Genomic DNA, 22163 nt, shown 5'->3' on the forward strand with positions numbered 1-22163 from the left:
GGGGTCGGGGAGGGCCCCTCCGGGGGCGGGCTCTGCCGGAGCCTGGCTGAGCTGCGCGCTGCCACAGTGGTTCCGCGGCCTCCGGCTGAGCGCTTCCCGCCGTCTCCCACCGCGGTCCCCACCGCCCCTCTGCAAGGCTCGGCATCTCCCGACACCTCCTCGGTCGCCGCGGCCGCTCCCGCTCCTCACAGCCGCGAAGCCCGGGCCTATCCCGCGGTCGGGCCTCCTCGGCCCTCTTCGCCGTGACGAATCGGCGCCCGGTTGGGAAAGTATCCAAATTCGGGGAGTTTTGAGAGCGAATGGGGCCTGAAAAAAAATCTCTGAGTGTGCTAAGCATCACCGCGTCCTTATTAGATGTTTCTTTTTTCTAAAGCGGGTCGGGTGGGGCCTGGAAAAAAATTAAGAAGAGTGTGGAAAGTGCCAGTGCGGAAGCTCCGGACGCGAGGGGCGGGGCGTGCGCGGGACAAAGGGAAGCGAAGCCGGAGCTGCGGGCGCTTTTTCTGCCCGCGGGTGAGTGTTTCCAAGTGGGCCGGACCGGGTCGGTAGGGGCAAGTCGTGGTGTCCCCGCTTGGCTGGACCCCGAGTTCCCTGGGGTTGCTGGGGTTCAGGCTTGGCCGTGGGGCCGGAGCTGGGAGCCGGATGCGGCCTCCTTGAGGCCTAGCAGAGCGAAGGTTGGGAGGGAGTCCCATCTGGGGCCCCCTCCTTGGAGGCAAGGCTAGTCCCCTGAAATTGGTCAAAGCACCTGTGCATACCGCGTTTTAGGGGAGTTGCTAGTCAAGTACGTTCACCAAGACAAACTTAAAGAGAGCGACCTCAGGAAGCCCGCGGTCAAGGCAAGTCCGTGGTTCTCACCCCCAGGAAGAAGGTTCCCCCATTGGTTCAGGCAGCGACCTGAGGACTCACGGTGTGGCTTAGAGTGATGAACGGAGCTCTGAAATAGTTTGGCCTGGGTTTGAAACCCAGCTCTGGCACTTGCTGGCTGCGTGTGGCTTCAGACAAGTTATTTGCACTCTCCGAGACTCCGTTGCTTCATCTGTGAAATGGGGATAACTGTACATATAAAGTACTTGTGACTGTTAAGCGAAATAGTTCATAAGCCTACCCCGTATGAAATATTCCTTGAACAAATGTTTATCGGGTATTCATTTTTATGCCAGGCACCAAGGATGGATCCAGCAATGGACAAATGTACAAGCCCACTCTTAAATTTTAACAGTGAGCTTATGGCAGTTGTCAGGGTCCCCTGCAGCGAGGCCTACTGGTTGTTGACAGCTCCCTTAATGTGAGCAGAAAGGAAATCTACACGAGTCAAAGGTTTCTGACTGTTCTTTAAGAGGGAATGACTCAGGTTGGACCATTGGGAAAATAAGCCGTTTCTTTCCGCACCAGGACTCATTCCTTATGCTCCTGGGAATTTCCTTAAAATGAATGCTAGAAGCAAAAAATCGGGCCTATTTTACACAATTTTGGATGCAAATACCTCCAATAGTCATCGAAGTTTGTCTGCCTTCTTTCTAAAGATGAATTTTTGTCCTTTTGTACCTCACTATTTGTGATGTATGTTGATGTAAAGAACAAGCTCACATGAGTCTGGTCATGTTGTGAGCTGGTAATACTAGGACAAAATTTCCTAAGAATATAGCTAGGCCCTGACATGGTCCCTGTTTCCAAGTAGCATACACTCTAGCCATATTGACAAGTTTTTAAAAAGGTATAGTAATATCATAGATCTGTGTAAACTGTATAGGAACACAGATGGCAGAGCAATTCTCCCCAGGTAATGTATCAGGAAGGTTCCACTGAGGAGATAAATTTTGAAATGGGCTGTGAAGGATGAATAAAAGCTTTTCAGGTAGACTCTCAGAATTTATTCCCAGCATTTATGAAGCTATTTACCACCATAAGAGAATATGAAGTTCATTGTCATACCAGTTAACCTTTTGCACTGCTTCCAAGAATAAAATGCCGCCCTATATTAATAAAAATTGTTATCCCAGAAGCATGGTACAGTTGCTGATCAGGGAGCTGTCAGTATCTGGTAGGCCTTGTTGAGTTGGACCCTGATAGTACATCACATTCTATTCTCATCCTTGTATCAGTCTAAGGAAATGTTTACATGGTGTCAGCAAAATGTTTTTCATTCTAGAGGTGGCTTAGTATCACAAGAAAAAGAAACCTGAAAGTACATTTCTAAATAACCCCAGTACTTTATTTTAGTCATTTAGTTCTAATCAACCAAATGACCTTTAAGAACCAGTTAAAATATGCAGAAGGCTTAATTACTAGGAATTAAGGTGAAGTAATTTTACTCGGAAATCCCAATTAAATTACCCTGTTCATTAGGAAAACATTCTCGTATGCTTGCTGAGTTTTGATTCTCTTTTTTTTTTCCTTTTTTTTTTTTTATTTTAGTGTCTCAGATTCATTCTTAAGGAACTGAGAACTTAATCTTCCAAAATGTCAAGTAAGTTTCAATTTTTATATTTATCAATCTATGTTAATAAGAGACTAATGCCCTAGCAAGTGGGAATTCCAAAATACTCTCATTTTTTTTTTCTTCAAAACAGGACCATTGGTAGTTTTGTTGCATAGTATTATATCTCAGTTGTTTACAAGAAGTTATTTATTTTCTTTCAAACAGAAAGACCATCTTATGCCCCACCTCCCACCCCAGCTCCTGCAACAGTAAGTTTTAATTTTCTTGTTAATGTAATAGCCAAGTCTGGCCTTGATACAAAAACCCAGATGTCTTCCAGTGACAGTCACTCAATCATCACAGCAACAGGATGAAATTCAGCTAAAAAAAAAAAAAGAAAGAAAAGAAAAAAGAAAAACAGAAAAACAGCACTTCCTACTAAATAAAATAATTATCTGCATCTTTCCTTGAACCAACCCCAACATTTAAAGAAACAATACTGTAAAATTCCAACCTCCTATGCTCAGTTTGTTTTTTCTTTGTAAATGGAAAGTGACAATTTTAACACTTCTTATTAATCTTCACTATTAAGAGTCTCTAAGTTAATACTGAGTGAATGCTCATTCTGGCTTTTTTGTTAAACCTAACCTTCAACTGGTTATGTTTTTTTCTCCTTTCTTGTCTCTCTATAAAATTTTCATATTAAATTAAACAATAAAGCTTCTGAAACTACACTCATTGTAAGTATTTTCAAGCTGTTCAAGTAAAGATTTCATTATCTATGGGTCAGATCTTGTTATTGAATGTTACTCCATTCCACAAATTACATTTTATTGGTTTGGAAGTATATATGTTTTTAAGGTATCTGAAAAGTAGTTGTGAACATGGTTTTTCACCCAGCAAGCTCTGGCCCAGCTTGGTCAGCATGTAAAATAATTTTCCAACCCACAAAATAGATTTAACAGTAACTGTTGAGGTCTTGCTGAAATGGCTTCCTTGTTGGTTTTTTGGGTGGGGGGTTTTGTTTGTTTTTTAAAAAAACACTGTTAACATGACCAGATTCTACAAAATTAGTTATTTAATATTAATCCTTCCTTCCATAGCCCCTACCATCTAAATTTCAGGCTAGTCTACTTTTCACTACTAATTAGGTCCTTGTGTAATTTTGTTTTCTCCACTAGAAAACTACCCATATTTACTAACCCTCAGATGTGTATTTTAGTTACATTTATCAACAATTTGTTTTTCCTTAGTGAGATGCTTTCAAAAAAAGATATTGTACCATATGTTCTCACTTCAATTTATATTATATACAGGCTCTAAAGTTAATTCCAGTAGACCGTAAAGTCCCGTGCTTGGTTTGTTTTCTTTCTTAAATCCAAGAACATTTGTTATGACCATCTCCATGGCATTCTGCTAGTGGCTACACAGGTGGAGCTGAACAATTGAGATTCTGACCTCAAAAAGCTAACCATGTACCTCAGCTTTGGAAATGGTGTAATCATAATGTTTTGCTTTCCATTTTTTTTAGTTCCCTTATTTTTCTAACATAATTGCCTCATAATGTTGAACAGTGATTCTTATTATTTATGCAACCTTTGAAAGTGTCATTTTGACATAAATATCGCCTCTGACAATGTATAATATCTTGAGGACAAACTTGATTTTTTGAGATTAAAATATTTCAAAAACCAAGTGTCCCCTTATAATTTCTTATGTGTAAAAAGGGACTTTTTTGCCTTTCTTTAGTTATATTTTTGTGCCATTATAATTTCACATTAACACACAAAATATAGAAAACTAGGGCTTAGAACATCCAACAGAATGGATACTAAATGAATTATTCTCCTTTCTTTTTTTCTTTCCATTACTTCTACCGCTGCCACCACCACCATCACCACCACTACCGCCACTCTCACCTCCACCACCCAAATGTACCACTCCAAGTAATACACACTTCTTTCGTGCCTTTGATACTTCAGCTGTGTTTTGCTTACTTAAATATGCTTTATTTGCGTCTTTTTTAACTGTATAGAGTAGAAATTGATCAGCCGTTCTCTTTTTTCCTAAAGAGTATGAAATGTCATCTCTGCTTAAATGTCTTTCTTTTGGGTACTAAGGATATGTGCAGCGGCATGTTTTAGGAAATTGTGTTTATTTTGTAACAGCTACAGCTTAGTTGGAATGTGTTAAGTGTATTTTATATCATACAATTAAGGACTGATAATTGTTAATTGCATGTAAAAATGAAATTGTCACATATTTTGACTGAGTTTTACAAGGTAAAATGCCCTAATTGTGGTCTCTCTCTACTACATTCTTTCTATGCATTATGCCTTGGTTCTCATGAACATTGAGTGTCATTGTGTTAGCCCCAAGGCCATTGTTATCTAAGAGTCCGTTGGTGATTACATCAACACATACTTCACAAAAACCAAGAGTTCTGTTGCTGAAATGAGCAGTTGTGTTTTCAAAGGGTGAGAGCTATCAGGAAACTAGATGAAAAAAGAAAAAATGTAGTTTACATTGAGACTAAATGCAGAACTTTTTTCATGATTGACCTATGGAAGATGGATCAAAGAAGAGATGGAAGAGAAATCCTGTAAAAGAATGACTGGGTTAAAAAGATCAGATAGTACCCCAGAATGGAATCCATGCATTTCTTACAAGTCTTTGTTTTAAATCATGTATGTGACATCCATCAGATCCAACATATGTTATTTTCAATTGACAAATCCTGGCTTCCTGATTTGAGTCTCTTCTCATTTCTCACATTATATAAAATTATTTAAAACTGTCTTTGAAATCAGATCCATTTCTTGTTTTTGTTTTTAGTAGATGAATACATTGGTGGCATCCACATAACTGTCAAATAAATTGTGTTTTGTTTTGCATGTAGTGTTTTCAGAGTTCTAGTTTATCACACTTCAACCCTTCCTATCTCAGTCTTCATATATTGCCAAGTTGTTATATCCTATTGTTGACCATAAAGTAATCCTGAATGTTTTAAACACTTCAGTGTATTGCTTACCTCAAAAAACAACACGCACATTCACAGTCACACAAACACCCCCAGCCCCTACAAAAAAGAAAGAGAAAAACAACCAAAAGACACTGCAAACAGGTTTCTCAATGAAAGAAAAATATTTAATTTCCTCAGTGAAAAAAAAGAACAATTACAACACATCATTGCTTGTTTAAATTCAGGTTGCTTTTGCATGCCATATGCAGATCATTTTTCATTTCTGTGTTTTCCTCGTTTGAGCTCATTTCTCATTCGTGTTTTTGTCTCATTTGTTTCCATCAGCAAATGCCCAGCACACCAGGGTTTGTGGGATACAATCCATACAGTCATCTCGCCTACAACAACTACAGGCTGGGAGGGAACCCGGGCACCAACAGCCGGGTCACGGTAGGAGAATCAACTATTACAGCATCCGGCAAACAACTGGAATTGACCAGAAATGCCTTCAGAATTAGGTCCTTTTGAATCATAAGCACAGCCATTTAAACAAATTTTTTTAACCTGGCTTTTTGACTCTTTTCAACATTCGTTGTAGGATCTCACACTGAAAAAATAAATAGTGAGATCTGGAATGTGTATGGAAGAAAAGGAAAATCCATTATTCTGTTTGGTGGTTGGTAGGGATAAAGCCTTGAGCACTTGATGCTTATACTGTATGTAAACAATCAGAATTTCATATGGTAAAAATACCCTTTTTGACGTAAAGAGTATCTTTCATTTTTCTAAGGTGATTGGCATTAGTCTCAAGGACTCAGTTTCTGGTAAAGGCTGGGCTTTCTGACCTGGCTTTTTCAGGTCTGGAAAGCTTTTGGCTGGCGTACCAGTTTGAATCACTACCCATAGTTATTTGTCTTTTGGATTTGATAATTGACCTTCTAACTGAAACTCATTTCTCTCTAGTAAAAAAGAGAAAAACGTTTTAATGTCACCTCAAAGAAATGCAGAATAAAGGCTGAATGAAATTAATTTGAAGTATCGGACGGGATATGCACAACGAGAAGTGCGTTTTTAATCCTTAGTATAAGATATGATTTCTGAAACTTAGGATATTTCATTTAAATGATCGGCCCAAGATACCAAAATTGGATGATACACTTCAAAGCTTTTATTTTAGAATCATCTTAAATTTCATTCAAAAAAGTTTAGGTACCAAAAAACGCCAATAATTATAAAAATGACTTACTAAAAATAAAAATAAATCCAAAAGTCAAATATTTAACATACGTTGGAATGTAGTGTTGGTGAGAATTTATACAACCCAGAATGGCTGTCAAGTTTTTAATACCTGGTTTTCGTTTGCTGTGTTCATAAATAACAAGTACCTTCTATTACTGTAACTTCAAAAAAGCCCTCTCACCCTGTAGTCAAGCTAGAACTGAAAGCTTGTAGCTATCAAATGAATGTCTATCTTGATAAGCATATTGCTTAGCTTGATAGGTTTTGTTTGTCTAAAATTTTTCATTGTTTCTGCATAATTTGTACTTCATAAGCATATCAAGTTTTTATGTGCCATGCATATTTCATGGTATCTGAAAAGAATTCTGACAAAGTGTGTGTATGTATGCATTTCACAATGCATACAATTTTTATGTGCATCAGTACATGTTTTTCCCTGGCCTAAATGTGTTGTTTCACAAGTGTAATGGGTGACAAGATTTTAAATGATAAAGAACATTTTAATTTAAACAATGAACAGAACCAATTGTGGATCTTCATGTTAATGCAGAAATTTTTTCACTGGCAGTAAACAAGAATGATTGCATTTAATAGCTCTATACAGTCACCTCTTGATTATCTATGTTAATGGAATAGAAATGGTAACTATAATATGACAATAATTTGTCTTTTGGTTTGTGTGAGCATTTTGTTCTTAACTTGGATTTAGCTGTGGGGGATTCTTTGTTAATAAAGTGAGATTATTCGATGGAGACCAGGAAGAGAATGTGTACTCCCTACTGAATCATTCATCTGTTTCTTCCCATTCCTTCTTGGCGTGTTAAGAACCAAGCATTTGGTGTGGATACTAGCTTCATGGTAGATTAAGTATAGAGTTATTGGGCATGGAAAATTTGGTGTTTTGGTCCTTTGTGGAGATTTACTTTGTATTATTGTCTTCTTAACACCAGATTGACGTATAATCAAACTGCTACATGAAGGACCTAGAAAATGTGGAGGTTTTATACTACTTGCTCTGTTTTTTCTTTATCTAATTTAAGCTGTGTTAGGACTCGATGGCTCTGATTTCGACCATTATAAAAGCATTTTTATTTTACTATGACCCTAGTTATGTATTACTTTTGGGGGTGAGGGGAAGCTCCTATTAAGTATTGTTGCCTGCAGATTGCGTTAGTGATTTTCAAGGAATGGGTTTGTGAAGCCCTGTCAAGTAGCTTCTGGTAGGCCATAAAGAACATTGGGTTTCCCTGATGACTCCAGTACACTTGGATCGTTTTCAGACAATAAATACTCTATATAGCATGTTGAGATCTTGTGGAGTGCTTATGATAGCTATGAGTTGAAATTGACTGCTAGTCAGTTCTTCATTCAGATTATGATTAGCATTTTCTTAAGTACAGGTGTGAAAACAGATTGAGACAAAAATGTCTTTAAAAACAGCCTATTTCCTGTACATTAATAGAAATCCTGTCCCAGAAGAAACCCCTTAATAAGACCCTACTAGAGAAACAGCTGAGAATTGCAAAAGAAACAACAAAAAACTGAGTAACCAAGATGAATTTCACAAAATCATGGACTTTATTCATAGGAGATTTCCTAGGACGTTGCTCTTATGTAATAAGCACAGTTCCACTCGCCTCCCCATTGGAGATTGAAAGCAGAAATTTGGAGAGAGAGTTGTGCTACAGGTGGATTTCCTGATAGTAGCAAGGAAAGAAACAGTTCAAAAATGGAAACACACTCTCCAAAAGCATAGCCCCTGGGCCATTTAGTAAAAGAGCCAACAATAGTTTTTTTACATTTCACGCATCTGACAGAGGGTTACAGCACAGCAAAACAGTGGTTGTTTCTGCTTGAATCTTACCCAGAAAGGGTCTGAAGTATGTTTAACTCTTTTTTTTTTTTTTAAAGAAATGTTTAAGACATTGTAGAAAGATATCTGTCTGAGACATTAAATAAATTGGAGGTGTGTAATGATATAAATGTACCATCACCTGAAAACCATCTGGAATTTAACTTTATTCTTGTTTTGGTTTTTTTTTAAGTTTTGGGGTTTTTGTTTTTGTTTGTTTTGGTAAGTTGACTGGTCTCAATATATAGATGATTTGTGTACCTTTCTTTGGGAGAAAGGGGAAATAGCAAATCTATTAATATAAAATGTGATTCTTTGAAAAATATCATAAATACTATGTTTTTTAAGTGTTTTAATTCATACTTAAAGCTTGAAAGCATAGGCATTTTAGAATTCTTTACCTCTTTAATTTAAAAAAAAAATTGACAGTGGTCTTACTACCTCAGTTACGGGCACAATCCAACTTTATTTGTAACCCACTTCATGGAATTCTGAAGACTTCTGTTGGATATGAGTTGGAAATGTTGAAGTCATGTATATTACTTTCTAATAACTTTATATGTGAAGAAGCAGCCTTTTGTGTATCTGTTCCTCTGAATCCATAAGGTTAGCCTTACAGGAATTTCCTTTCCCCTTGAAAGAACTCCTACAAAACCTGATGCAGGTTTCCCCTTATTGGCTGCGCATCCCACCACTTTTGAGTTTCCATGCCTCCTGACCATCTCTGTTGCCCACTGCTGGCTGAAAACAGGGTCTGTCTACCTGGGCACTGGCATGAGGTGTGGTAAGAATGCATGGGAGGAATGGAAAGAAAGGAAATACTGCTTCTAAGCCAAAATGCTTTTTAATAACTTCATATATGAAGTAGAGTTATAGGGAAGGAGAGAGACCCTTGTAGGAAGAGGAAACATTTCTTGATCATAGTGGAAAGGGACACAAACATGCTCATCCCAGAGCCCTCGAATGCAAAATAAGGTTATAATTGGGGTCCCAGCCCAGAGTGGAGGAGTATCTCAGGTTTTATCACAGCAGCAATAGAAGAGGAAGCAAACAAAATGTCACTTTAGTTTTCTTACAAGGATTTGCCAATCCTGTCTTTTGATAATTAGTATAAAGCCAGCACTGCTTTTCTGTAGCCTACCAGGGAGAGTCAGTATCAGAGATCTCCTGAAAATTTGCAGATTGTCTGAAATAGCAATGCTTTTTCTTATCCTGGGTCTTTAATTAAATGCAGTCATGCATATTAAGGGGAGACTAAAAAGTTGTAATAGATAGTTGTGGATGGGTGTTATCTGGGTGGCCTACTAGAAGCTGTCGGGAATCTCACCTAGACCTTATACCAGAGGAAAAACTGATCACTATCACTTCTCTTTCTCTTTCCTTCTTCCTTTTTTATTTTTTCTCTCACTTACTTTGCTTTACCTTATTAAAAAATATTTTTCAGTCTTCCCTCCCCCTCCTTTTCTCCTGTCTCCCGTTTCCTGCATATCCCATCTTTCCTTTTACTTTGTCTTTCCCATAAAACCGAATATTTTTAATGGAATGGAGCTTGTCATTATAAGACCTCAAAAATAACATTATCAGGCCCCATATCTGCCACTTCTCTGTTCCTGATAAACTTGTTTGCTTTTACACTGTGATTAGGCCTAAGGACAAAGAAAGTGTGACTTGAGTTCACACTTCTCATTCCACTTTACAAGAAAACCACTAGGTAACAGACAGAACCTTAAGAGAAATAAAATCTCTAGCCTGGCAAAGGAGGTAAGGTGGTTTGTTATTTCACAAATTGTTTTTGTTTTTGAACCTGGGAAGTTGTTTTTGTGGTGGTATTGTTGGGAGTGCATTGCTAACATAGTGCTAATAGGTACTAAGGCTCCTATAGGCAGTGTGAGAATGGTAAGTGCTAAGGGTTCAGATCCTGCTACAGATAATCAAGTGCTGACTGTATGTGTAACGGTAATTGAGCAGAATCAGAGGGTGCCAGGTAAAGTCCTGAATGTGAGATGGTTGATATATAACCATATATTTTCAATGTATGGGTTATCATGTAATATTTTATTTGTTCTTACAGCCAGGTTGTCAAAGTATTGGCAATAAACTGCTAAGTAAAACATTTAAAAATTATGTGCTTAAAGTCATTTTCTTTTGAACATTTCTGAATTTGCAGTAATAGCTATTTTCAGTGGAGAAAATATTTGGACGAGTAGAAGAAAGGCGCATTAGAATTTTTTAAGGAACTCTCTTTTCAGTTTGCGGGTGAACTCCTTACAGTTGAATAATGAATGTATTTAACTCTTTTGTAGGCATCCTCTGGTATTACGATTCCAAAACCCCCAAAGCCACCAGATAAGCCGCTGATGCCCTACATGAGGTACAGCAGAAAGGTAGGCGCTTAGGACCTGGAAAGGAGTGAGGACACTGTCTTTGCTGCTTCTTTGCTTTACATCCAATTTTAGATTGGCTTAGCCAGCTTTTCTGTGCATATTCAGAGGAAAGGACCAAAAAACTACAGTTTTTAAAACAATTAGTTCTGATTTCAAAATTCCAGAACAAAATCCAACAAGAGGAGCATGATTAAATAAACTTTTAAAATCCTTAGGACAGAATGTTCTGTAGCCATTAAAGTCATGTCTTTTGTAGAATATTTAATGACATGAGGAATATATTAAGTGAAGGAGAAATACAAGACTATATGAATTAATATCTTATTTTTATAAAAATAATAGCAACCACATGTTAGTTTGAAGGGGGAAAACACAGAAGACAATTATTATCTCTAAGCAATAAGCTTATTGTAGTTTTTATTTTCATTATATTTCCTCAGATTTCCCCCGGTTTTTTTTGGTGATGAACCTACATTACTGTTAAAATAAAAAAATATAGCCAATATCTTTATTACAAGGCAGAGCATTTTAACCACCATCTAGAAATTTTAAACCTTTTGGTCTTGACTGTTATGTATGTATTTGATAATATGATGTATTGTGTTATGCAAATTAAGCATTTTCTTCTAAATTCACATGAACTTTGAGAGACATAGCCTGTGTTGTTGAAGTAACTCATCTTAAGCATCTATAGTGATTGGAGATATTCTTGTCTATCAAATTGAAGTATTTATAAGTGAGTGGCATGATGTCTGAGATCTGTCTTAATCCAGTAGGGGAAAGATGACATGAGATTGGCCAGCCATTGATGATTGTTGAAGTAGGCTGATGAGTACATAGAAATTTGATCCTGTTTTCTCTGCTTTTTATGTTTAAAAGTTTCCATATTAGAAAGTATTTTTTAGTGTCTGTACATTTAGACATCAGTATTGACATTTCACCTGTTTTCTTTTTAAGGTCTGGGACCAAGTAAAGGCTTCCAACCCTGACCTAAAGTTGTGGGAGATTGGCAAGATTATTGGTGGCATGTGGCGAGATCTCACTGATGAAGAAAAACAAGAATATTTAAACGAATACGAAGCCGAAAAGGTAGAGTAGGGGCTCACAGTGGGATAGATAATGTGTAAAGTACATAAACATTGGCTTACTATTTGTAAAGGAAACATAAGATTTGGTCAGAAGGCTGATGCTGTACTGAGGCTCTGTCTACCTAACCCTCAAGGCCTCAGATTTCTTGTCTGTAGAAAAGGAGATAATTATCCCAGCACTCTGCTTACATCATATCTTTTGATAGTCAAATGAGATAACATAAGTCTGCCTTGTAACCTGCAAAATGTTAATTATAAAACCAAAAAACATTTGAATTTCAGATAGAGTACAATGAATCTATGAAGGCCTATCATAATTCCCCCGCGTACCTTGCTTACATAAATGCAAAAAGTCGTGCAGAAGCTGCTTTAGAGGAAGAAAGTCGACAGAGACAGTCTCGCATGGAGAAAGGAGAACCGTACATGAGCATTCAGCCTGCTGAAGATCCAGATGGTAAAAGAAAAAAAGTGGGGTTTTGTTTCTGCTTTCTCTGAGAGTTAAGATATGAGAAATCTCCTAAGTATAAGTTTTTATTTCTTATCCAAAATGGAAAAGAAAGCATAATTCAAGTATCATCTCAGTATTTTGGTTATATTAAGATTTGCATGTGAATTTCCCACAAGAAAAAGAAATATCTTTTTCAGTGTAGAAAATAGCAAAAATTATTTATTGTTTATCAGAATCTTTGTACTCAAAATGTATGAAAGGTTTTTAAGTCACAATCAGGATTTTGCCTCATCTGCTTTTAAAAAGCTAAATGCATTCTAATTATATCCTGTTTTTTTTATGGTTCACTAAATTTCCTGAATTAAAGGCTCTTAAGGGAGAAGCTAATGAGTATGTAGAAACATTACAAAATTTCTTTTCTATTTAATTGAGAAATCCAAAAAGAATGTATAAATATAGCTCATGCTACTACTCATGAGGGTACACCCATACAAATTTTATACATGCACACGAATAGCAGAGCTTCCTAATTGCCATCCTGAATGAGTACTTAGCAGGTGTGCTGATTGTTCTGGTCTTGTGCAGCCAGGCAGGGTCTGAAGCTGCAAGGAGACACAGAGATAGCCACCTGCAGTATGAACACACTTACCACATATCTAGTGTGCTGTATAATAGTTTTTCTGTATGCTGCTATCATGTGCAAAAGATTAGAAGCTCTAGCTACAAGCAACAAAGACATCAGGAAAATGATTTAAGATCCCATCTTAAAGTAGCAATCACAAAGAGGAAGCCTATAAGAACTTTAAAGACAACATCAATGAGGGAGGAAGCAATAATAGCACCTAAAGACAAGAATAAATTGATAAAAGTAGAGAAAACCAAAAATCGTTTTTTAAAAGAATGGAGTGGAATATTATTCTCATAAATACAGACAGTGGAATGTCATACTATAGAGAATAGACTGTGGAATCGAAACAGTAATGAGTGTTTTTTTTTAATAAGTGAATTCCCTTGAATAGCTGACTCCAGACAGTACTGAGTGTTAAGCCGAATAATCAGCAGTGCTAAAGACACACTAGCATCCTCACACTTTAATTACTCAAATGGGATGATTAATGCAAGAGAAACATAAAGAACTGAAAAACAGAACATGTTCCAGTTACAGATATTGGGAGGATGCGGGTCAGTACAAGAGGAAACAGAGGCCAGCAACATAAGTAGAAAATAACTAAAGCTTTCATTAACAGCATGAACATTGAGAAGGACTGAAGAGATTCACTCAGAAGCAGTCTCAAACATGGGCCTATTATGTTTTTAACTTTAAGATCGGATCTTACAGTTGCTAGTAAGAAAGTATAGGTAGCAATTAAGATTCGAGTATGAGGATGTTGTTAGCATGCCAGTATGAAAATGATCAGAAAGAGGAAGACTGGGGAGGTAGAAATGTATGTAAAACATACATAAGAGCAAGGTGGCATCTGCATGAAGTACAACAGCTACTGACTTCTTTAACAGAGAACTGTCAAAAGATAGACATGGCCAGGTACCATGGCTCATGGCTGTAATCCCAACACTTTGGGAAACTGAAGCAGGAGGATTGCTTATGGCCAAGAGTTTGAAACCAGCCTGGGCAACATAGCAGGACCATCTCTACAAAATACTTAAAAATTAGCTGGGCATGGTGGCTTGTGCCTGTAGTCCCAGCTACTCTGACTGAGGCTGAGGTGGAAGGATCAGTTGAGCCCAGGAATTTGAGGCTGCAGTGAGCTATGATCATGCTACTGCACTCTATCCTGGATGACAGAGCAATACCCAGTCTCAAAAAAAAAAAAAATAGGGCATATGCAGTTATCCACACAAGACAATAAAGGCTTTTATTCAGTGAGAGACCCTTCATAGGATAAACAGCTATTGAATTAAATCATACTAGAAAAGCCATTCCCCATAAAAAAGGAAGCAGACAACTAACATGCAAGGAAGAACAAGCCCAAATTGCTTAGACTTTGTTTTCCCACTCAACACTGGGGCCATATAAATGAAAGAAGAAAACAAAAAATAACAACAAAAGTAGATAACTTAGAGTTAGCGCAAATTTACCGTATATAACCTTAAAGGTGAAACACTCCTAAAAAATAGAAAGGCTATAGTTTAAAAAACTGTATCTTGCCTAGTAGTTTCAGTTTCAGAAGTTTATTTCCAAAAGAAATTACTCAAAAGGAAACGAAAGTAATTTTTTAAAAAAGTTTTTAACTGTAGTATTTATGATAATGAGAATTTTAGGAACTATTTATTTAACTGCCACAATAAGGGAGGTGCTAGACTGTGACATAGCCGTACAACATAGGCCTCTGTAGCAAGCTTTCCTCTGTAACAAGTTTTCCTCAAGTGTGGACCCTCTGTGTCTGGCGGGACACTGAGGTGATAAACTGGTTCAGAGAGGAGCATTTGTGTTAATACATATTGCTTAAGAGAATGCCCTCTATTTTTTTAAGTGAGTTAGTTTAAAGAAAAAATATTAAGTAAACAATAGTACAGGCTGTTAAAAGATATATGAAAAACTATAACGGTGATAGAGCAAAGACTGAGATTAAGGAGACACTAGATAGCTATTAAAAATAAGCATAATAGGGTGGGCACAGTGGCTCACACCTGTAATCCCAGCACTTTAGAAGGCCAGGATGGGTGGATCGCATGAATTCAGGAGTTCAAGACCATCCTGGCCAACATGGTGAAACCCTGTCTCTACTAAAAATACAAAAATCAGCTAGGCGTGGTGTCAGGCACCTGTAATTCCGGCTACTTGGGAGGCTAAGGCACAAGAATCGCTTGAACCCAGGAGGTGAAGGTTGCAGTGAGCCAAGATCGGGCCATTGCATTCCAGCCTGGGTGATACAGCGAGATTCTGTCTCAAAACAAACAAAACAAAAACATATAAACCAGACCTATACTGTATGAACTTGGGTCATACCATTACACACTGACAACAGTTGGCTAAGTGTAAACTGACAAAAATTAAATTTGGAATCAAACATTTATTTTTCTTCTATAAATTACTTGAAGGCCTGGGAAACTGAATATTGTTAGAGATGATGTTTTCTCTGCTGTGATAATTTTACAGATGGGCATTTTCATTCATTTTTAAAGTGCTTCAGTGACAAAGACACTGCCGCGTTCATTTGATGTTCATCAGTCTTGTTAAGTGCCTTAAGTTACTACCAGGAGAGTAAAACACGGGGCAGAAGGTCAATGAGTGCCATCACATGCAGCCTTCACATTGATTCCAAAGCCAAAAGAGAAATGTTATATCTCGTTAATGTTTTAGCCAAATCCTTCTCAGACACGCATCATCACTTAAAGACTGGGAGATAAACTACGACCTTGGCCAATGAACACATTATGTCCTCTGTACGATTTTTATCAAATAACTGCCCCAGAGCTCCCATGATGCTGGTCAGGTCCACTTGTTAGGCCAGCGAGGCCCATGGTTCCTTGGTAATTAAGTGTTAACGTTGTTACATTCCTTTTTATGGTTACTGGTGACCTAATTTCCAGAATAATCTGTTCATTCCAGATTACGATGATGGCTTTTCAATGAAGCATACAGCCACTGCCCGTTTCCAGAGAAACCATCGCCTCATCAGTGAAATCCTTAGTGAGAGTGTGGTGCCAGACGTTCGGTCAGTTGTCACAACAGCTAGAATGCAGGTCCTCAAACGACAGGTCCAGTCCTTAATGGTACATCAGGTAAAGTCATAAAATATTCATTTCAATAAAATGGGCCCATGCCACAAATCCCAAGTGACATGATTTTTACACCATGCATAAATGTACCTGCTAAATATTTCAGCCTAAACTGTTCCTGATTTGGAGAAGAGGTTTAAGGAATTGGACCTTTCCCAGAGGTTTAAAAAGTTTGTTATTAAAAACTGTAACATAGAACCTTGTAATGGAAAGTATATTTGTTTAGATATACAAGTGAACGTAAGAATTTTGAGTCCTCCCATCAGTCTTTACTGCTCTACTAAATATTTTTTCCAAAGGAATTGCTCAGACCTGAAACAGTATTCTTTACTGTTTGCCTGTTTATCGTAGTCATTTCTTTGTGCTGCATTTTGTAGTTTTTAAATCTTAGCTAAACTCGTGTACTTAATGATCTAAAGTAAAAATTCAAGCATTATTTGGTACAATGTTTGAAGTTGTGGACCATTAAAAAATGAGACATATTTTCTATGTTTGACATTTGCTTTAGAGAAAATAATTAAGTAATTATAAAGCCTGATCCTGTCTTACAGCGAAAACTAGAAGCTGAACTTCTTCAGATAGAGGAACGACACCAGGAGAAGAAGAGGAAATTCCTGGAAAGCACAGATTCATTTAACAATGAACTTAAAAGGGTATCTGTTTAATATGTTAATTATACTTTTATCACTATACCTGTTACTTTATTTTTCCTCATTCTTTTTTCCAAAATAGTGTTTTAATGAATGTTGTTCACTTTGAAACAGGGTTAACTTTACTATATAACCTGTAAGACCTTTTTTTATACAATTTTTCCCATCCTCTGGCAAAATTGCAATAAATTTGAAATATCATGGAGTATACACGTATCTACTAGGCCTATAAATGCTAGAGCCCTCTGATATTTTAAACTCCCATACAGTCAATTACTTTTATTGTGATTTATTCATAAAATGTCTTCATTAGATGTAATTTATAGCTTGCACTTTACATTCAGACAAGGAAATCTAGTTGGTGGCCCAAAATATAAAATGGAAACTTTATGTATACCCTAGAACATTCACTATTTTGCCTCACCAGCTGCTCTGGAATATCGGATGTTATACGACTGCTAGAGCAGCTTTCTTTTCTTGTAGACCCAAGAGTTTCAGAGAAGACCTAGAACCACATTTTTTTTGCCACACGGGTGTATAGATCTATATATAGTTTATGGGCAAGAAAACCAACTTTCAAAAGAATATATCTGGCTCAAAAATTATAAGAAAACAATATTACTAAGAGTTCTGGTTTTTTTCTGACTAGCTGTGTGGTCTGAAAGTAGAAGTGGATATGGAGAAAATTGCAGCTGAGATTGCACAGGCAGAGGAACAGGCCCGCAAAAGGCAGGAGGAAAGGGAGAAGGAGGCGGCAGAGCAAGCTGAACGCAGTCAGAGCAGCATCGTTCCTGAGGAAGAACAAGCAGCCAACAAAGGCGAGGAGAAGAAGGATGGCGAGAACATTCCAATGGAGACAGGTAACCCACTAGCAACAAACACAAGGAAGTGCCAAGACTTTGTACGGCTGTCTTTAATTTAGATTTTTCTTTCTAAGTGCAAGTTTTTTGGTACCTGCCACTGAGAGCAATTCCCAGTACTGAATTTGACATGATACTGACATTCAATATTTTAACCTTTATTGCTTACATTATTTATCAAGATGTAGTTATTGCTGTTAAGATTAATTGTCTTTGGTGTCCTAGGACAGCATTCTGCAAAGTAATACCTCTAGGCCAATTCTGCCCACCACTTGATTTTGTAAATAAAACTGGAACACAGCCACACTTGTTTGTTTCCATATTGTCTATGGCTGCTTTGGGGCTAAAGCAGTATAGTTGAATAGTTGCAGCAAAGACTGCCTGGCCTGCAAAATTGAAAATATTTGCCGTCTGCCCCTTTACAGAAAAAAATTGCCAACCCTGTCCTAGAAAAACCCTTACTTCTAGGTATATTGATTTTCCTGATTAAAAGCAGCATCCCTCAAGGTAAAAAAATAATAATAACTTATATGAATAAAACTTTTATAAAGTACTGATTACATTGATTATCATTTGTAATTTTGAGATCACCTAACCTCATAGCACTGTTTTGACACTGCCTAGTACACTGTATAAACAGGACTAAGCTAAAAGTCGTTATGGAAAACAAAACCAAAGGTTTCCTGGAGCATCACTGCAAGAAGTGGGAGGGACAGTAGTCATACTTGGTACTCAAATGACAACCTCCGAGTGTCATACTTTGTAGTCAAATGACAACCATCTGGAAAACATGTAATGAAATACAGATCTTTACCAGGTATTTTTGCAAAATTTAATCCAGCAGATTAACATTTTAGATAGTCGTATTTTCAGTTTCACTATCTGAGTCTCTGTTTTGTGTGAACATGTTTTTTATCTTAATGAATTTGGAGCGTGAGCACATCTTTGTGGTTAAAGTAAGAGCTTGAAATTTAAAATACTGATTTTTGCAACTAGATGAACACTCTGTCCCTTGCCTCCGTTTTGGCACCTGTGAATGAGGCATGTCTTATGCTTCAGGTTTGCAGGTCTTTACTCAAATTCTGTTCTCCTAGCTCAAGGAAAAACCTGAAGAAGATCATATGAGACTATTAGAGCCAAAACCTCATGCTTTTAATTTCCTACAGGAAACAACCCAGCATGACTTTAACAAAGAATCTAAAAGGTCAGCCTTACCTCATTTTTACAACTGCTTCTCCTCATTTAATCCATAGCACTGCAGACTGACTCTCATTCACTGTCCAATAGAAATAAAATGCAATTCACATGTGAAATTTTAAATTTTCTACTAGTGACCTATTTTTAAAAGTTAAGGAAAACAAGTGTTTTAACAATATGTTTTATTTAATTTAGCATATCCTAAGTAACATTATTTCAACATGGAAGAAACATTTTTAAAATCAGCTTTCCTTTTGTTAAATAGTCCTCATATCCAGTGTATATTTTATATTTTTCTACACATCTTAATTCAGAAGATAAATTTTTATCAAAAGTATTTGATCTGCATTTATTTAATAAATTTCATAAATTTACAGCTAAAAGGTAGGTTTTCATACCCAGATTGTTCCAACATCCTTAAAAGTTCTGTAGTCACACTGGCTCACTTCAGGAGTTTAATAACCACGTGTGGCTAGTGACTCCTGTATTGGACAGCACAGCTGTATGCTGTTAACATAACTAGAGTAAAATTTCATCTTGGAACTAACAGTGACAAATGTGTGATTACAGAGGAGACACACCTTGAAGAAACGACAGAGAGCCAACAGAACGGTGAAGAAGGCACGTCTACTCCTGAGGACAAGGAGAGTGGGCAGGAGGGGGTCGACAGTATGGCAGAGGAAGGAACCAGTGATAGCAACACTGGCTCAGAGAGCAACAGTGCCACAGTGGAGGAGCCCCCAACAGATCCCATACCAGAAGATGAGAAAAAAGAATAAATGTTGCCTTGTTTTATGTGTCCTAAATAACTTTTTTAAATGAAAAAATGTTTTTTGGTTTTAATGGTGTTATGTGGTTTGTGTATTAACTTTTTTCTTGTCCATATCATACCACCAAAGGCTTTTGGACCATTTAGCATCATGAGCCTAATGGCACAGTCAGCCACCCTTCTTAGTGTTGTGAAGATGGCCTTTTCTTTGGCTCGTGTTTCTAGCCCTCAACTGCTGAAAGCCTCAGAATTTAGATTAATTGAGAAAACACCCTCCTCTTTTAGAGAATTATCCTTTGATGCTGCAGAATCTACTCTTACAATGCCTTCCTACAGCTCACTGGGGTGCTTACCAAAGCCATAGCTTTAACCCTTCCCAATCCCCATCAACAGCTTCCTGAAAGTCTCCTCTCTTGTTTACTTCTGCAAAGGGTAGCTTCTTAAAACTGTAATCATGTATGAGTATGTATTTGTTCACTTCCCGTTTTTTACTTTTAGTCAATGTCAGATACCAAGAGTTGTGTTAAGAAGTTGAGTGTAGGCTACAACTAACTATGCTTGGATCTTACTGATCCAGAAATAGCTCCCATAGTTAAGAGTAGTTACTTATGAAATGGTCATTAAAGTGAACACAACACATATACATTATCTATACTGCTTTTTGTTATGATTAATATTGGGTATGTTCTGGTAAATTCATCCTTACTGTATAGAAAAAAAATTACTTTTTTACCAGGTTTTCCAAAGACAGACTAGATCACAAACCTCCAGGAATTTAATATTCTTGTAATGGACTAGATAATTTAAACTGATTAGCCCATTCCAGAAGAAAAACAGCTGGGAATTAAGTTAATCCACTTGAAATTATTTTATAATAATCAGAACATTCAAAACCTCAAGGCTCAGGATCCCATAGATCAGAGCCCACCTTTTTGATAAACTCTTAGTTCTAAGTCTTGGAGACTAGAAGCAAGATAGTTTGTGACACATATGCTTCCCAAAAACTAGAATAGATTTTTACTGAATAGTGGTATATCTGATGGTATATGTTTCTTAAAGGTCCAAATGTAATAAAAAAATGAAAAAAAAGGTCTCAGTGTTTTTAATGCACTACATGCTTGTATGCAAGACAAGCACCCAGTTTTCTCTGTAATGCAGTGACAGTGTGGAATGACCACTCAGCCATTGCAAGTTTGTGTACTCGGGGCCCTTGTCTCACCCAACTATGTCTATAAACTGCTGCAAAAGTCAGTTCATTTGTAGAAGATACTAGTCAATGTCACATATGGAAGTTGGCCTTTGACTGCAAAAGTAAGGGGAATATGTTTGTACATTAACATGAGGAATATGAAGAAATCTCTAACATTTGAATTATGTTTGGAAAAGTGGCTAAAAACTCTTAAGTCCTGTGCTTCTATGGAGAGAACTTTTCAATACTGGCATGAGTGAATTTACAATGAATTCACTCCTATTCAGTTCATGGCACCTTAGTGACTAAGAATCTGTTCAGCCTCCTGAGAGGAGGGAGGAAGCTTGATGTCTGGTGCAAACAACTCTTGACATCTGTTTCCTTGTGTGTCAAATAATGATTTTATCAAATAGATCTGTTTCTGAATGTTGGCCATTACATGGCTGAGAACTCAGCCTATCTCATCTCAGACAAATTGGACAGCCTCTTTGATACATTTTCTAGTAGTCAAAATGGGGCGGATGTCGTTTAATGTGGGTGGAAAACAGTGCCGAATTAAGATATCAGGTTATTTACTATGGTATCGAAGGTTCTAAGAGAATTGAAGTGGTTCCTTTGCTCAACTGGAAATGGAACTGGGAAAACAAGTCTATCCAGACCCAGCTTGCCCATACAACACTGGCAATTGGCTGATGGCTGATGAGGGAATTTTTTTTTTTGAACTGGAATCTTGCTCTGTCACCCAGGCTGGTGTGCAGTGGTGTGATCTCAGCTCACTGCAACCTCCATCTCCTGAGTTCAAGCAGTTCTGTCTGCCTCAGCCTCCCAAGTAGCTAGGATTACAGGCACCGCCACCACGCCTGGCTAATTTTTTTTTTTTTTTTTTTTTGAGACGGAGTTTCGCTCTTGTTACCCAGGCTGGAGTGCAATGGCGTGATCTCGGCTCACCGCAACCTCCGCCTCCTGGGTTCAGGCAATTCTCCTGCCTCAGCCTCCTGAGTAGCTGGGATTACAGGCACACACCACCATGCCCAGCTAATTTTTTGTATTTTTAGTAGAGACGGGGTTTCACCATGTTGACCAGGATGGTCTCGATCTGTTGACCTCGTGATCCACCCGCCTCGGCCTCCCAAAGTGCTGGGATTACAGGCTTGAGCCACCGCGCCCGGCCCTAATTTTTGTATTTTTTAGTAGAGACACAGTTTCACCATGTTGGTCAGGCTGGTCTTGAACTCCTGACCTTAGGTGATCCACCTGCCTCAGCCTCCCAACGTGCTGGGATTACAGGTGTGAGCCACCGCACTCAGCCCCATAGTCCCCCAATTTTCTAACAAGAATTTTAAATTCTGTAACGTCCTGTCTATAAAC

General features: G+C 37.7%; 1 protein-coding gene across 4 annotated transcripts; it reads left to right on the top strand.

The window, feature by feature from the left end:
* Positions 1–374: 374 nt before the first annotated feature.
* On the top strand, positions 375–20685 carry SMARCE1 (SWI/SNF related, matrix associated, actin dependent regulator of chromatin, subfamily e, member 1). Of its 4 annotated transcripts, XM_032279737.1 has the most exons (11): positions 375–510; positions 2413–2464; positions 2642–2685; positions 5724–5828; positions 10773–10853; positions 11811–11942; positions 12224–12395; positions 15961–16133; positions 16682–16783; positions 17430–17640; positions 19408–20685. In XM_032279737.1, the coding sequence occupies exons 2-11, from the start codon at positions 2458–2460 to the stop codon at positions 19614–19616; spliced, it is 1236 nt and encodes a 411-aa protein (XP_032135628.1). In that variant the 5' UTR covers positions 375–510; positions 2413–2457; the 3' UTR covers positions 19617–20685. The 4 variants fall into 4 exon arrangements, with proteins under 4 accessions (XP_032135628.1, XP_032135630.1, XP_032135629.1 ...); XM_032279739.1 differs by lacking the exon at positions 5724–5828; XM_032279738.1 differs by lacking the exon at positions 2642–2685.
* The last annotated feature ends 1478 nt before the right edge of the window (positions 20686–22163 follow it).

This window comes from Sapajus apella, unplaced genomic scaffold (assembly GCF_009761245.1).
Source record: "Sapajus apella isolate SASKATOON/1434 unplaced genomic scaffold, GSC_monkey_1.0 scaffold12, whole genome shotgun sequence".
Taxonomy (NCBI): domain Eukaryota; kingdom Metazoa; phylum Chordata; class Mammalia; order Primates; family Cebidae; genus Sapajus; species Sapajus apella.

Bases quoted from the DNA above. Each gene is read 5' to 3' on its own strand.
- SMARCE1 (XM_032279737.1), top strand. The intron at 16,134-16,681 runs GTAAAGTCATAA...CCTGTCTTACAG, and splicing joins AGTCCTTAATGGTACATCAG to CGAAAACTAGAAGCTGAACT. The intron at 16,784-17,429 runs GTATCTGTTTAA...TTTTCTGACTAG, and splicing joins TTAACAATGAACTTAAAAGG to CTGTGTGGTCTGAAAGTAGA.